At 30.2% G+C, this 14,870-nt stretch overlaps 1 protein-coding gene across 1 annotated transcript in view; it reads right to left on the bottom strand.

Annotated features, from left to right (window-relative positions):
- Positions 1-10,336, bottom strand: part of LOC130450701 (DE-cadherin) — a 58,817-nt gene extending 48,481 nt beyond the window's left edge. Inside the window, exon 1 of the mRNA XM_056789257.1 lies at positions 9,730-10,336. Within this exon, the coding sequence (XP_056645235.1) occupies positions 9,730-9,805 (76 nt within the window). The 5' untranslated portion in view covers positions 9,806-10,336. The remainder of the gene's footprint in view (positions 1-9,729) is intronic.
- Between the last annotated feature and the right edge of the window lie 4,534 nt (positions 10,337-14,870).

Raw genomic sequence — 14,870 nt, 5'->3', positions numbered from 1 at the left:
ATGACAAAAGTCTGTGCGAAGTTCGTGCCAAAAAAGCAAAAAAAAAGCGCAGAGCTCCTAAAGGCCCTCATCAAAGAAGACCTCCAGCACTGCTTCGATCAATGGAAAAAACGTATGGAAATGTGTGTAGCGTGGAGAGGGGAGTATATTGAAGGGGAGCATTCAAATGTGGAATAATTGGTCATATTTGCATAAAAAATTGTTCGAACCGAAAAAACTACTTTTTAAACAATTGTGATTCAAACAAAACCAGTTTTTCGCAAAAAAAAAGCCGGGCATATTTGGACGCAGTGGCTCAAAATACATTAGAATATCACTGTTATATCCTCCCGGACCAATTGAAATATAAGATTGTGAGTTTGTATGAAGCAATAAATAAATATAACTGTTGTAAATTACAATTTATTTCCCAACTGATGATAAGTTCAGACCGGTTTTACAACTTAATTATAAATTAGAGGAAAAATTTCTTTAAGAGTAATAGCAGAGTTACTATAAAAGTCATTATGGCCTGAAAGGTTTGCTGTAGGTCTGTGCTGGAATGCAAAAAAGTTCTACGAGAAGTGTTGACCGATGGCTGGAAAGTACCAATTCGTTTTGGTGCCCGATCAGTCTGACAATAAAGAGAACGACGAGGCCTATTCGCTTGCCACATGAAAATCAGCAAACCAACCAGTGGGTGCAAAGCCCTTTCAGAACTCAGCGGAGACCGATGGGAGCATTTGGCATGATACAAGCAAAAACACACATAAATGAGCCCTCTGCCTGTTTTACCAAGTAACTACTACACTTAAATATGACTGTGGACTGACTGTTTAACCGGATAGGCATCATGGACGATTTGAAAAGCTTTTAATACATTGAAAAGGAAGAAACAGCAGATCACTTAATATGTTAGTACGCAGCACTAACACGTTCAATGTTAAAACACTTGGGCATGTCTTACAATTTGCCTAGTTACGTTGAAAGGTTCAAGTCAAAGTACCTGATTTTTCAAAGGACATCGACCTTTGGTAGTTTTAAGTAAGGCACGACAGGCCTAAGTCCGCAAGGTCCCCGACCGCCCACTAACCTAACTATGAAAAGTAATTTATAAAACAACGAAATTTAAAAATGTGTACTTTCGAAAAATATTTACTACGTCAAACATTACCATTAATCGTTTAAGCAAATTCAAAATTGTATTATCCGCAGACTACCATTTATCTTTACAATAAGATTTGTTGAATTTGTTGAAAATTCTACAGTTGAGCTAATATTTGAGATAATACGCCGCTACCGCCTTAAGATTAATAGATTAGAGGTCAGTCACATAATTTAAGTCCCTAACCAAATTTTTGTACATGCTACAGTTGTTATTAGGATTGAATAGCATCAATAAACTATACTGATTTATAATATACAAAAACTTCGACTAGGAAATAGATCTAATCTCTCTTATACACAATCTCTTAAGCGCTTTCACGTTAGACCCATTATTTAGATTTGAAATACTTGTCAGCTTTCCTCGCTTAATATCTTAAAAGGATATTTTTGTTATTAGTCATTCCATCATTTCTGACTGAAGCATACAAATCACAAGATTTTAGAGGCCGTTTGTTGGTTCCAAGAATAGCAATACATACCACCGTCAATATCTGTTTCGTTTCTGACGTAGTTTATTTATAATAAAATGTGGAATCGATTCTGTTAACTCTTGTTATATAATAGGTCATAAATCGAAGTACTTTATAGCAAGACCTGTTAAATGTTCTTGTTGCTTACTTATTACCGAATATACAGTAGCTAACATTGAAGATTATGTTGTAGATTAGAATGAAATGGTTATAACAAATTCCAAACTTACGAAAAGTGATTTAAAACTTGTAACTTATAGAAAAAAAGGATTTAAATCCTTGAGAAAAGGAATGATTCTAAGTGAAAAATACTGTATTGATCATATACATTAATAGTGTACCTTTCCGAATAATCAGTATTGTACAATAAAGATACAAATAATGGTAAAAATCGTCCAAAATAAGTGAAGGCATAGATATTTACATAAATTGGAAGATTTTCTATAAGTCCAAGTACCTACTATATCACAAAATAATCAAATATACTAATACAATAAATAAATATAATCTACAATATTATAAATAAAAATGATCAATTTTTTATATGAAATATTAATCTGATTTGTATATGAGTTTCCTATTAGGAATGACGATCTGAAATCGATTAATCCAATCGATCAGTAAAACAAATCGATTTGTTTTACTGAATCGATATTTTACCCTTGAATATACACATTCGATTTTTTGTATTTTGGTAAGAAAAAATTAAACATTATTCATCTCAGACAGTTGTGCACTCAAAGTATGATCCTATACTTTACTGGCAAGAACCTAGACTATTATCAGCATTTTCCCTCAATAGCCGTGATGTATATGAGTATCGTGGGATCATTTATTCCTTGTGAGCGCCCTTGTTCAATTGCCAACGACATCGCAAGAGATGAACGGAACCAGTAGACTTGACCGACTGTTTTTTAATTTTGACAAGAAGCATTGGGAACTATAAGCTATATTGTATATTTTCTCAACTTTTTAATGTTACAAATACATTTAGAAAATAAATGTCTTATTTTATACCTGATCTAATATTTTGATATGGCAATAAAAAGAATTGTTATTATCGAATTCCCTTTAATAAAAAATCCCTAATTTTATTGATAAGAGATCCCAGGGATTGTTTTATATGGTATTCATCTTATTATTCATAAAATGGATTTATATTTGTTTGTAAATACAAACTTAAAAAAAAAAAACGATTTCTTAGAAATCGATCTTTTAGACCTCGATTTTTTTATTAATCGATCCATCAGGTATGTTTATATAGATTTGGTGTCTCGTATACACTGTGACACAAAGGATCTATTGTGTCCCCCTCTCTTGTTGCGATACTGAGGAACCCAGTGTTTACAGCTGATCCATTGATCCCACTCTTTTTAAAAAGTCTGGAATGTGGCATGGCTTTAATTGCCAGAGATCTTCGTCTTCTATTTCATACGCTCCCAGGAGTTACGTACTGTTTCACATGAGAGAATATGGATAGAGGTTTCGTACTTTGCGCAAAAAAATCTGCACGCCGAAAGTTTGGTCTTTAGGTGTCGTTGCGACGATAGTGCCCCGATAGGACTTCTGTTAGTATTCGTAGATTGTTCTTACTTAGGTTGATACATTTAGCAGATCTACTCTGGTTATAGTTTCCCAGAAGAGTATTTGCCTGTCTCAGCCCCTGTAGGTTGTCCCAACAATTTCATTTCATTCATTAGATGGCGATCCTAATAAATTTACCAATAAATCTTTTTTGGAAAGAATCGCCATACCTATTTCATATTCCCGTGAATTCATTATTTATAATTTTGAACAAACGACAAAAACTAGTAGGCACGCTTTTCTGATAATTTTTAAGAAACTTTACTTATTTAAACTTTGTCTATGTGTTATATTATACAAAAATACAAATACAAAAAGCAGATCTTGGGAAAATACATAAGAACATAATTATTAACATGTGAAAATGGTGTTTGGCGTATTTTGCAACCAAAATAAGGATGTAGGGGAGTTTTGAAATATGGAAAACGGATTAGAGGTAATTTGAAAATAAAATTACAGAAATTGACCTCACTTTATAAAACAGAAACTTCAATTTGAAAGAAACAATAAAGTAGAATTAAGTATTTGCCAAAAAACAAAAAAAAAATGATACTACCATAATTTTATTTTACGCACTCGTGCATGAAAAACATACTTTAAGCAGTAGTGCGTAAAAAACGTATTATTAAGGTCTCCATAGTGTAGTGGCTAGAGTACGAAGTTCACATGCGGGAGGTCCCAGATTCAAGTCGCGCTGATGCCATTTTTTATTTTTCTACTTTTGTATAAATAATTATTTTTAGGTGGCTCTATACATGCCGAAGAGAAGAGTTGAGAAATTTAATAACACAAATTCGTCTGTTGTTTTGTTAATTTGTTCTAAACTTGATTAAAATGTCCAAAATAGCAATGAATATATCATATAAGGAAAATTACTTAAACTTCTGAATTTTCCCTAGAAGAAAAGATATTGTATGCAATTCGTGTGTAAAGACCTTTTTTTAACTCATTATTATAGTATTCGCCTGCGTTTCCTGCGATAATATTCACATTCGTCGAAAAATAAGTAATATGTATGAATGGAATTTTGTTCGGAAGATCTTTCCATTACCTGCTTGTAGTATTCCATAACTTCTAAAGTTTTCCACTCCTTGCCTAATAGGTTATCCACATCCCTAAATTTTGAATTTACTCCAATAGCAATTGGTTTCTGTTGAATATTAATATATGATTGGCCTTTTCTGCAAACCCCCAAATACTTCTGTATCTGATCGATATGACAGCTCATCTCGGATAGTACTAATGGAGTTCTTTATATTACGTCATATAATACTTTTTGAATTCGTTGAATTTAAAATGCCACTGTGAAACGGGTGTCAGAATTTGTTGACATGCAATTTCCCAATTACTGTTAGGAACATCATTTCCTAATTTAAAAACTGTACCATGTTATTTAAGATCATCTAGATACTCTTCTGGCTTTACAATTTGTTGTTTTTCTTATTTTTTTCCAAACAGTCTATCCAGAGGAATGTATGCGTGGTTCACCACAGGGACTACCAGCTCGATTGTTTTCAAGATTCTTATATGGCAAAAGCTAAACCATTTCAAACACATAAACAACAAAATAGTATTAGTTAAGTGGATTTGGTGCTATGTGAAACTCAAATTAGACGGATTAAGCGCAATTTTATTTCGAAGCTAATTTTCAAATATAATTTTATATTGGGTTTGGGCCATTTTGCGGCTAAATGAATGAATACGTCGATAGAAAGCATAAATTTCCACAGTCAATCCATAATCAATCAACTGGGGTGTGATCATTCCAGGTAGAATATATAAAAATAAACTTCTGTCGCTCGTCGCTCATTTCTTCCAGATTTTTCACTTTATTCTGTCCAAGTCATCCACTATTTTCTCAGTTTATTATCTTTTTTACTTTATGGCCATTCTTTTTGTTTCATTTTCATTATATTCATACAAATTTAACTGTTTCTTACTTATTTTATTGATTATTGATGTTTGACCTATCATGTGTACATTTCTGATTCTTTCCTATTTTATTTTCCCTTTTTTTCTCAAATAATTTATTTCATCTTTTCAATTTTTGTGATGTCTTTAAATTACCCAATTCTCTGTTATATATGTTAGTGTAGGAATAATTATTCTATTATATATTCTTCTTTGGTTGAATATCTATTTGTTACCTAAAGTCATTGTATTTCTTGAACAGTAAAAACTTGTTCATTTATTGACAGTGTTTATTATCATAACTTTTATCCTACGTATTTGGGTTTATTTCCATCTTCAGTCTACCAACATCTGTGTTCCATATATTTATTAATTTCTGCAAATTTCATATATCTTCATATTAGTTTTTGAATCAATACTGTCTCATCTGCACATAACAAATAACTGAAGCTAACTGGTTCTAAAATATTAAAGCCTTTTATTGTATCAAGTTTTCTCTTCTTTTTTCAAATCGTATCTACTTATTTTAGTCCATATGAGAAGTTCATCTAATCTTCTTCTTCCCATCTATACCTAGCAACTTACTGTTTAATTACTTTCAATAGTGTTATTAGTATTTGCATTTCTAACAGTCCAAAAGCTGCCTGCTCTACTTTTAACCTATGGTCTCTCTTATTATTGTTTTTAAAATTCTCGTAGAAATTTTTTTGAAAATATTACTATAATTTGAAGGCTTAGAGCTTAGGTAACGAAAATATTGTCACCACTCAGATATTACTATTTAATATTAATCTTTAATAGTAACTAGTTTCCAAAAAAAAAACTTTCTTTTTCAATACTGAATATAGAAAGTATAATGATTTTATCAAAAATCATGACTTCATGTAGACAATGGAAATAATATTTCAAGGTTATAAAGGAAATTCAACTTATGAAAGGTTTTTTATGGTTTCAATACAATGACTACCCTACTCCAATTTATTATTTATTTTTTATTGTTCATCTAGTATCCATTATTTCTATTACCCTTTCATAACATAAATTGGCTCGAAATATATTTATAAAGTTAATAGAATAAATTGATTTTTAGAGAAAGGATTCAACCATACAATGAAACATTTTATTTCAAGTGTAATTGGCCATTGTTTCACAAAGTAACACTTGATCTACCATATTATTATTTTATCGAAAAACCTAATAGTAAATTTCTTTGTTGATTGATTAAATATAATTCTCAGTAATTTGAAACAACTTTATTGGATTTGAAAACACTACTATTCAAAAGTTGGGACACATATGTTTTTAAAGAAAATATGCACTAAAAATTAGGCATAAAAGCAATTGTTTATATACAAACAAAAAGATTAAATTTTATAACCACATTGTATGCATTGATGTGATTGTTGTACCTTATTTTGATATTTTTTGGTTATACCCGAGCATTACAATATGATTTAAAAGATTTCTGCTTCTTAGAATGGTTCCTCTAATTTTTACTAAAAGAGAACAAACTGGAATAAATGAAAACCTAAATTCAAAACTCTGTAAATGAAATGAATGCTTGAATGTACCACAAATGTAGTTGAGATGCTAAAAAAATTAAAACTAACCATTTGACTTGAAAAGAATATGCTACAATGGATAATAATCGACACCCATTCTTATCATTGAAGAATTATTAAATCAGAATAGAAAGTGATTTGAAAATACTTCCAAAATATTTTATGCCCAGAGGTCTGAATCTCAGTGGTTTCATGTTTGTGTTTCATGATAATGGATCTAAAAATTTACCATCTATGTTCCACCAACATGTTTTGAAGTAGAAACACGAAAATTTTTGGTATGTAAAAATTGTCATGTAAAGTGAAGAGAACTCACAAAATGTATCAAACAGAAAATTATTTTTAGTTATTGAAGTGAGTTTTCATTTATATTTATTTACCTGTACTATATATTGGTACTGTTTTATTTTTAAAAATTATCTGTTCAATACTTTATGTGAACTTTGGTAATAGACTGATAGCATAAAAATAAATATTTGCTTTTTATAATTCCATCATATTTCTATTGAAAGTGATAAGTATTATTAATCAGATGAGTTATATATGCACCACGAAGAAAATTAATGTATTATTGTTTTATACTGCAAAATAATGTCATTCAAATATCCTAATATATAATTTAAAGAACTTGAAAGTGAAATTAAATTAAACTTTTATTAATACTCCAACTGAAACTTAGGAAACCGCACACATGATGAACTTAAGGTTAGGTCGTTGTTTTGGAAAGAAATCAACTTTTTGCAGCCAACCTTACAAAATCAAAACATGATATTCCAAACTCCACATTCTTATGTATTTAGGAAATGACACAAAATTGTCCACAATTGGTAGATGAAGCTATAATTCTTTTGGTAGTTTGAAAGCAGTTTCTTCTCAAATGAATAATTATTCCATAAAAAAAATTGACTAAAGTCTACAAAGATGCATAAAAATTGTAAGGAATACCTATATAAAAAGAGTATGAATACTATATCTTTTTAATGACTTGAATATTTAACCTCTCATGCCTTTAATATAATTTGTTACTTCGACAAAGAACTCACATCAAAATAAAAACCATTTTAATTTAATGGGTTCAGATTAATTATTAAATCAGAACACTTTACATTAACTTAATAAAAGCCCTCATAAAAGGAATGATAAATGAAATTATAAAAAGCTTCTGTTTTCTTTATTTAATAGGTCCTTTAATTGAATGACAACCTAAGACTGAACTTATTTGAAATAAAATATTTTATTTTAGTATCATATGAAGAATACAAATATCCAATAGTATTGATTTTAATTGAGTATTTACATACTTTTGTAACTAACATTGTGTGCTCGTAATTTATAGGTAAGGCAATATCTGACATATCACCTCATATTTGTATTGAGTCCTAAACCATTCTAAATCAAGTTTATTATTATATGGTCAAAAGATGTAATATTCATGTGTTAACCTCTCACAACTCGCTATGATTGATAAATTGCACAATTTATTAAATAATTTTAGCTTTAAAGGTATACCTCCATATGCAAGCAAATATTTCACATGATAGACAATGAGTCACCCTTAAATGAAAGTTGTAGGAGTCATAAGTAATTATTGAATAAAAAAAATGTAAGTAATGGATATCTTATATTATCCTCTAAAGACACTGATGTATTAACTTAAAAAGACCAACCACACATTACTATATTTATATTCAATTGCTTTTGTGTACAATTCTAGTTCATTCGCTTTTATTTTTTCTTAATTAAAAACACTATTATTTATGATTAATGAATAATCGCCTATAAAACTGTCTCCATTTATTTCAGAGCGTCTGGTTATCTAGAAAACAGTTATTTTAAACAAACAATTGAATTTCACAAGTTTGTTTTTCTGGGTGTGGCAAAACGAGTGTGTAGATTTAAAAAATAAGTGAAGATTCATTGAATGCATTATCGGGCACTAAAAAAGTAAAGATAATATATTTTATAGGAAGGGTCAAAACCAAACAAATAAGGAATTCATTTTGTAAACGATAATTCTTCCCAGTTAAAGTTCAATTACACTTGCATGTAATGTGATTTTCTTAATTAAGCAACAATTATGTTCTGTTAATAGAGATAGTAACAGCGAATTTTATATAATAAACAACCAGGCCAATTAAAAATTGTCGTGTTTTTACCATTGTTCAATAGACCCACTTCTATAACAACTACATAGGTACTGTTATTAGCTGTTATTAGTTGTTGACAATTAGTAAAATTAAACCATTTACCAATGTGTGATAACAGTTATGAAGAAAGAGGAACCCATGTCAACATGGCTAGAATTTACAGCACCTAATTCCACATATCAAACAATGGTTTCTATAAAAATCTTAACAGGGACAACATTGATAACAATATAAAACTGTTTGTCTAGTGATAAATAGACAGATTATGTTAATAGAAAAATGTTTAGAAGTATACTTTTACTATTTTTCAGATAAAAAGTCCACCTCAATGAATAATGAGAAGGGAAACTAACTAATTAGTATAAATTTAAAATTCCAAAAGCTTTTTAACACAGGATTTCTTATTTTCCTACAATCCTTTATAATATGCTATAGCACCATTTTTGGTTGCAATTACAAAATCAATTTTATTTGAGGTGCTTTAATACTTAAATTACTTTTTTCTTTTACTATTATGAATGAATCAATTAATACTACCTATACGAATTTTATTTTATGAATCATTTTACCTGAGAAGTATGATTCACCAAAAATAAATCTTAGGAATTTAACAAAGCAAGTATGTATAATGTTAATTAACTACTTTAGATTTATAATTTACATATTTTTAATATTATATTCAATATAGGTTTTATCACTAAAATCATTTTTTACACATAGCAACAAGTGGATTTCAAATTAAAGCAACAGTTTAACTATGAACGAGTACTACTTGTAAACTTTAAGGGCATTAGCACGTGATACCTGTTATTAGTACATACCTTACACCTAAACGAAGCAGTTCGAATAGAGTAACTGTATAAAAGTTATTTAAAACTGAACAAAACAGATTGTAAGTTATGTACTTACCTCGAAAATTCGTTGTCTGACTACTGCTAACAGTAAAATATAAAAATGTATAAAATAAGCAGCCCAATCGTTCCATTCTAGCTACCAACTCTTATCACAGAACTTTTGGTTTGAAATTGCAATACATTAGAATTGATATTCGTTGTGTATATGAAAGTACCTCGTTTTTATAATAATCCACATTAAGTACATTTGTTAAATCCGCTATTCGTTAGTTTTTAAACACCAACACCGTAATTGTAAAAACTCAATTCAGAAATAAACAAAATACACACAACTAACTCAACTCACAAAGAACTGGAAGCCATTTTACATGTTAAGCCTCAGTTAAACGTAACGCCAAGCGGCTACAGAGACCTACCTACTCGCGGAAGAGCGAAAACCAAATGACTTTTGACGTACGCTACACGACTGGAGTGGGAAGTAGTTACTCATTGGTATTTACGTTGAACTTGGAGATAAATGTTGGTAGGAGAATTTCCAGGGAATTTTAAATCAAAATTGTAAAAGAAATTTAATTACATCCTGATTAATATTTTCCTAAGAAAACTTAAGGCCCAATTCAGACACTAAACATTGTAACATGGGTTGGAGTTTATTTGAAACGACTTTCAAGAGAAAAACTGTACCAGGTATCGCCACTAAGACTAACTACTTTGAAATAAATTAAAGAGCTAGATAGGAATTATCAATTAAATTTTCCGCTACAGTGTTGTAAAGAAATTGTGGAAAGATTAGGCAACACAGAAAACATCTTGACCAAAATGATATGAGCTTGTGCTGCAAGACTACATCAAATCACTCCCACATACATTAAAATATCACTTTTCGTTAAAAAATAATGTGAATCTTATCTGAAAATATAGGAATGGAAAATAAAATAAATTTTGAAAATATCCGGGGACTAATCGCTCTAAAGCAATAACTTATGAAGAAGACGCAGAAGGCATTAATTTATTATTATGTATAGTTCGAAATCTTGAGTAATCATAACTACTATTAATATTTATAATAAAGTATATTAATAATCAGAACAAAGAGATAGTAACCTGGGACTCGTTCTTACTTGTATGTTGTCCCAGTGATTTTTTTTACCCCTATCTACCTTCTTTTCAAAAGCTTTTTATATTGTTCTGCAGCTGACACCACAGAAAGCTTCAGGTTCCATGAAGAGTTTGTCTGCCCCTAGTTTAGCAAGTGTGTCAGTTATTTCGTTTCTCTCCACTCCTGTGTGTTTGAGAATCCACAGCTGAAAGATTTTATTTTTCTGGCTTCGCTTATTTAACTTGTCCAGGTATTCCCAAACTACTTTGGATTTTGATATTGTAGTTTAAAGCTCTAATGGCTGCTTGTCTGTCATACAAGATGATCTATTGTTTTCGATAATTTCTTTCTAGATTGAACTACAGACATTATTCAAATGCATAAATTTCTGCTTGAAAAATGCTTAGTGTGTTGCCCAGGCTTTCGAGTGTTTGGTTCTAGTCCCGTACACTCCTTTTCCAGTTCTGTTTTGATACCAATTACTTCTACTACTTTAGAGGCTTTTTTTTTCTCAAAGCTAAACTTATTTGGTATTTCTTCCTGAGGCATGTCCCAGGATTGGTTATTTTCTAAATACGGTTTTTCCTTGGTACTTCCCTCTCTAAACATATGAGTGATGTTTTTTCCGCCACGTTTTCCAGAACTATTAGGAGAGGTGGGAGATTTAGAATCACTTCTAGTGCAGCTGTCGAGCATGATTTCATGGCTCCAGTTGCCCATATGCAAGCCAATCTTTGTACCTTAGAGAGATTGTTCCATATGGTATTCAGATTAGTTCTAATTTTATTCTAACACTGGATGTGTTCGGTGAAGAATCTTAATTTGCAATATAAAGATTCTCTAAAAATCAAAATGAAGAATAAAGTTATATTTTTTTAAGGAAGACAATGAGGTTGATTTTTTTTCAAACTTGCATATGTATCTGTACCTTGGGATAAAAAGGATATACGGGGAAAGAGGCAATATTGTATAAATAAAATAAAAAATAGTTACAGAATTTAATGAAAATATTTCAAGTGCAGATAATATTTACACATTATGATTCACACTATATCTAAGATCTGAAGGAGAAATTGAGGATTTCCATTCATTATTTAGTCTTTTTGCCAATTGAATGAAATTTTTAAATAAATACCAATAATTCTTTAATATTGTTATTTTACATTAGTAGCAAAAGCCAAAAAAATATTTGGAGTATTTATATAAGCTCTTCTAGACATATAGACAGAATTTTCAAACATTGAATCGTTTTTTAAATAAATTGAGAACAATGTGATATTATTGTTTTGGAGATTAAGAGTATAAATATTGTCAAAAAATTATCCACATTCGTTATCCTGAAAAAGTAAATCTTGCGTTGAAGATTTCTTTTCACTGGGGCAACCCTGTTAAGACAATTTTTTTAAAAAATAATAAAGTCACTAGAAAATTACCAACTACCTAATTTTAATGGACAATTTTTTTGTATACATTTATTCACCTAAAATATGTTTTCCAGTAAATCGTTAAGAATATTTTACGCCTTCCGGTATCGATCATTCTATTTTTTATTCGGCGATTGGATAATAAAATTTTAAATGACCAAAATCGGAATTCTCCTACAAATCAGTCCTAAATAGAACATTCAATATAAATAGTTCCTGTAAGTGTAAGCAAAATAAGAATCACGTTGGGATATACACATATTTAATAAATATTAGAATAACTTTTTATCAGTGCAGTATTTAGTAAACAATTCCTAACTATTCTGTCAACAAGCCTCAACCAGTAAGACATCCCGTATAGCGCGAAAACATTTTTTTATTTGAAATAATACAATAAATACCACGAATTTTTTTTAATATTGAACACGTAAATGCTCATTTTGCAAACATAAATATGTAATGCTAGATCAATTACATTATAAATAACGTTTCACTGTTGGGAGATAAGTTAACACAGATATACACTGGTTATAAAAAGTCGAACAATTATTGTAATAAAGTTCAGAGAGATTTCCGTTTTCTTGCTCTGATCTGTGAATTTTGGTCCCCTTGAGCACCTTACCGATATATTTTTTAAAATACCGCTATTTGAAATGAGGATTTCAAGAATGGGTTTGGAAAATTTAAAAAACAGTATATTCTTTTCTAATGACAATAAATAAAACTTAATTTTACAAAAATAACGGTGTTTATTTCGATAGGATTACTATTGACAAGCGTACAAAGCTTAGAAGTCTGGATACATTTAATATCGCCCAGATCCGTTCCAAATAGGTACTACGTCAACAGCACCGATTATGTAAGAGAGCAGCCGGTTTGACAAAATGCTACTGGCTAAAGTGCTATTTTGACGACAGAGTTGATTCGTTGATAAAAATGGCTTGCCCCAAATAGACTCCGTTGCAATGGCTACTTATTTTGCTACAAATGAGCAAATTCGGCTTCGATTTTGTTGGACTTATGGTGTTGGAGTAAAAAAGTGTCGAATTTTCACAAAATAAAATGAGGTAGGGAAAAACTATTGTTTTCTAAATGTTACTAGTACCCCTAGTTTTTATTAATTTAATTTAGTTAATGCCTTATAACTAGCAAAAGGTGTCAACCAACTCACCGTCCATACCACATTTTGACGATTTTATTTTTTACTTATTAAAATACTCTAGGGATCAAATTTGCTCCATGTTAAACGTGAATTATAAAGATTATTAGTTCTGAAAAACCGGTGGTGATCCTGTTTTTCTTTAAAAATATTCACGCAAATACAAAAAAACAAAAAACTCAAATCACAAGTAACACCTTAAAACTACTACATTATTGTTACAAAAATAAGTAACACAACCTGTATCGTAAGTTTTGAGTTTTGAATATGCTATGAAAAAAATGAAAGTACCTATTTACCTCGAAATGATCTTCACAATAAAACCGATCACTTGTACTTTATAAGACAGTATTCCTTCTACTGTCCTTTTTAATTACATCACACCATTTTTTCCGTAATTTTTCTCCCTTAGGGATACTTAAAATTACTTTATTTAGTGGTCTTGGTACATATTTATAACGAACCTTTGTCGATCCAGGCTTAACTTAAAAATACAACTAATACGACGGGATAGGATGGTAAAACAAAACAACGTGGTGTGGATGCTACTGTAGCTTGTCGGGCGAAACTCGATCGGCGCTGGTGAAGTAAACAAGCGATTGGCGCGTTACATGAAGAAATGAGGAAAGAGTAAAAATATTACTTTTAAAAATTTATATCAGCGCTATTATGAGTACCAGATACGTGCGTTAAATTGCAAAATTTATATTACGGCGTGCCTAATCATTTAAAAATTTAAACCAGACATCGTTCCAGACCCATTGGGGAAAGTAGTAATGACAAAGTATGTAAGAACGAGTGTAAATTGATTCAACGGGAAAAGTATGGAAAATACAAAATGGTAGATAAAATAGAAGATAACTACTGGGAAATCATACTTGATACAAGTTACTTAATATAAATTTGGAAAAAAAATTTCATTGAATAAACAAAAATTAATTGGCAAAGACATTCTTTCAAAGAGGATCTACTATTTTATGGAATACAAAAGTTGGACGGAAATGTATTGCAATCAAATTCTGTAACTTCATAGATCTACATATAATAGAAAGAAATTACAATGGCACAATACATTAGCATGGGTATGAACCCCAACTTTAAAGTGAAATCAATTGCATCAGAATGATTATGGCAGTACAGATTACATCAACTAAAATAGTAGAAAAGTTATTGGTAACGGGAAGTGATTTGTAGCAATTCATGGGAAATGCACTACGCGAATCTGCATTTATAGATCACTAAAAACGGAAATTTACGAAAAAAACATCATATTCCTAAACTCCTACAACTACTTATTTTGTATTTTGCTCTAATACTCTCTTAGTATAAAATTTTGAAATTGGATATTTTTCAAGTTTCTAGATTTCATATTTTTCTATATTCCTTTTTGTAAACAAGTTTTATTCTTTTACTTATTACATAGTTCTTCGGTATCATACATTCTGTACAAATTTTACGGGGGTAGTCTTATTCCAAGTTAATGATTTCAAGAGACTTGAAAGCTGAGAAGAATT

The sequence above is a fragment of the Diorhabda sublineata genome, chromosome X (assembly GCF_026230105.1).
Source record: "Diorhabda sublineata isolate icDioSubl1.1 chromosome X, icDioSubl1.1, whole genome shotgun sequence".
Taxonomy (NCBI): domain Eukaryota; kingdom Metazoa; phylum Arthropoda; class Insecta; order Coleoptera; family Chrysomelidae; genus Diorhabda; species Diorhabda sublineata.
Note: the sequence above shows the minus strand (reverse complement) of the source record. Positions and strands in the feature narration are given on the sequence as shown.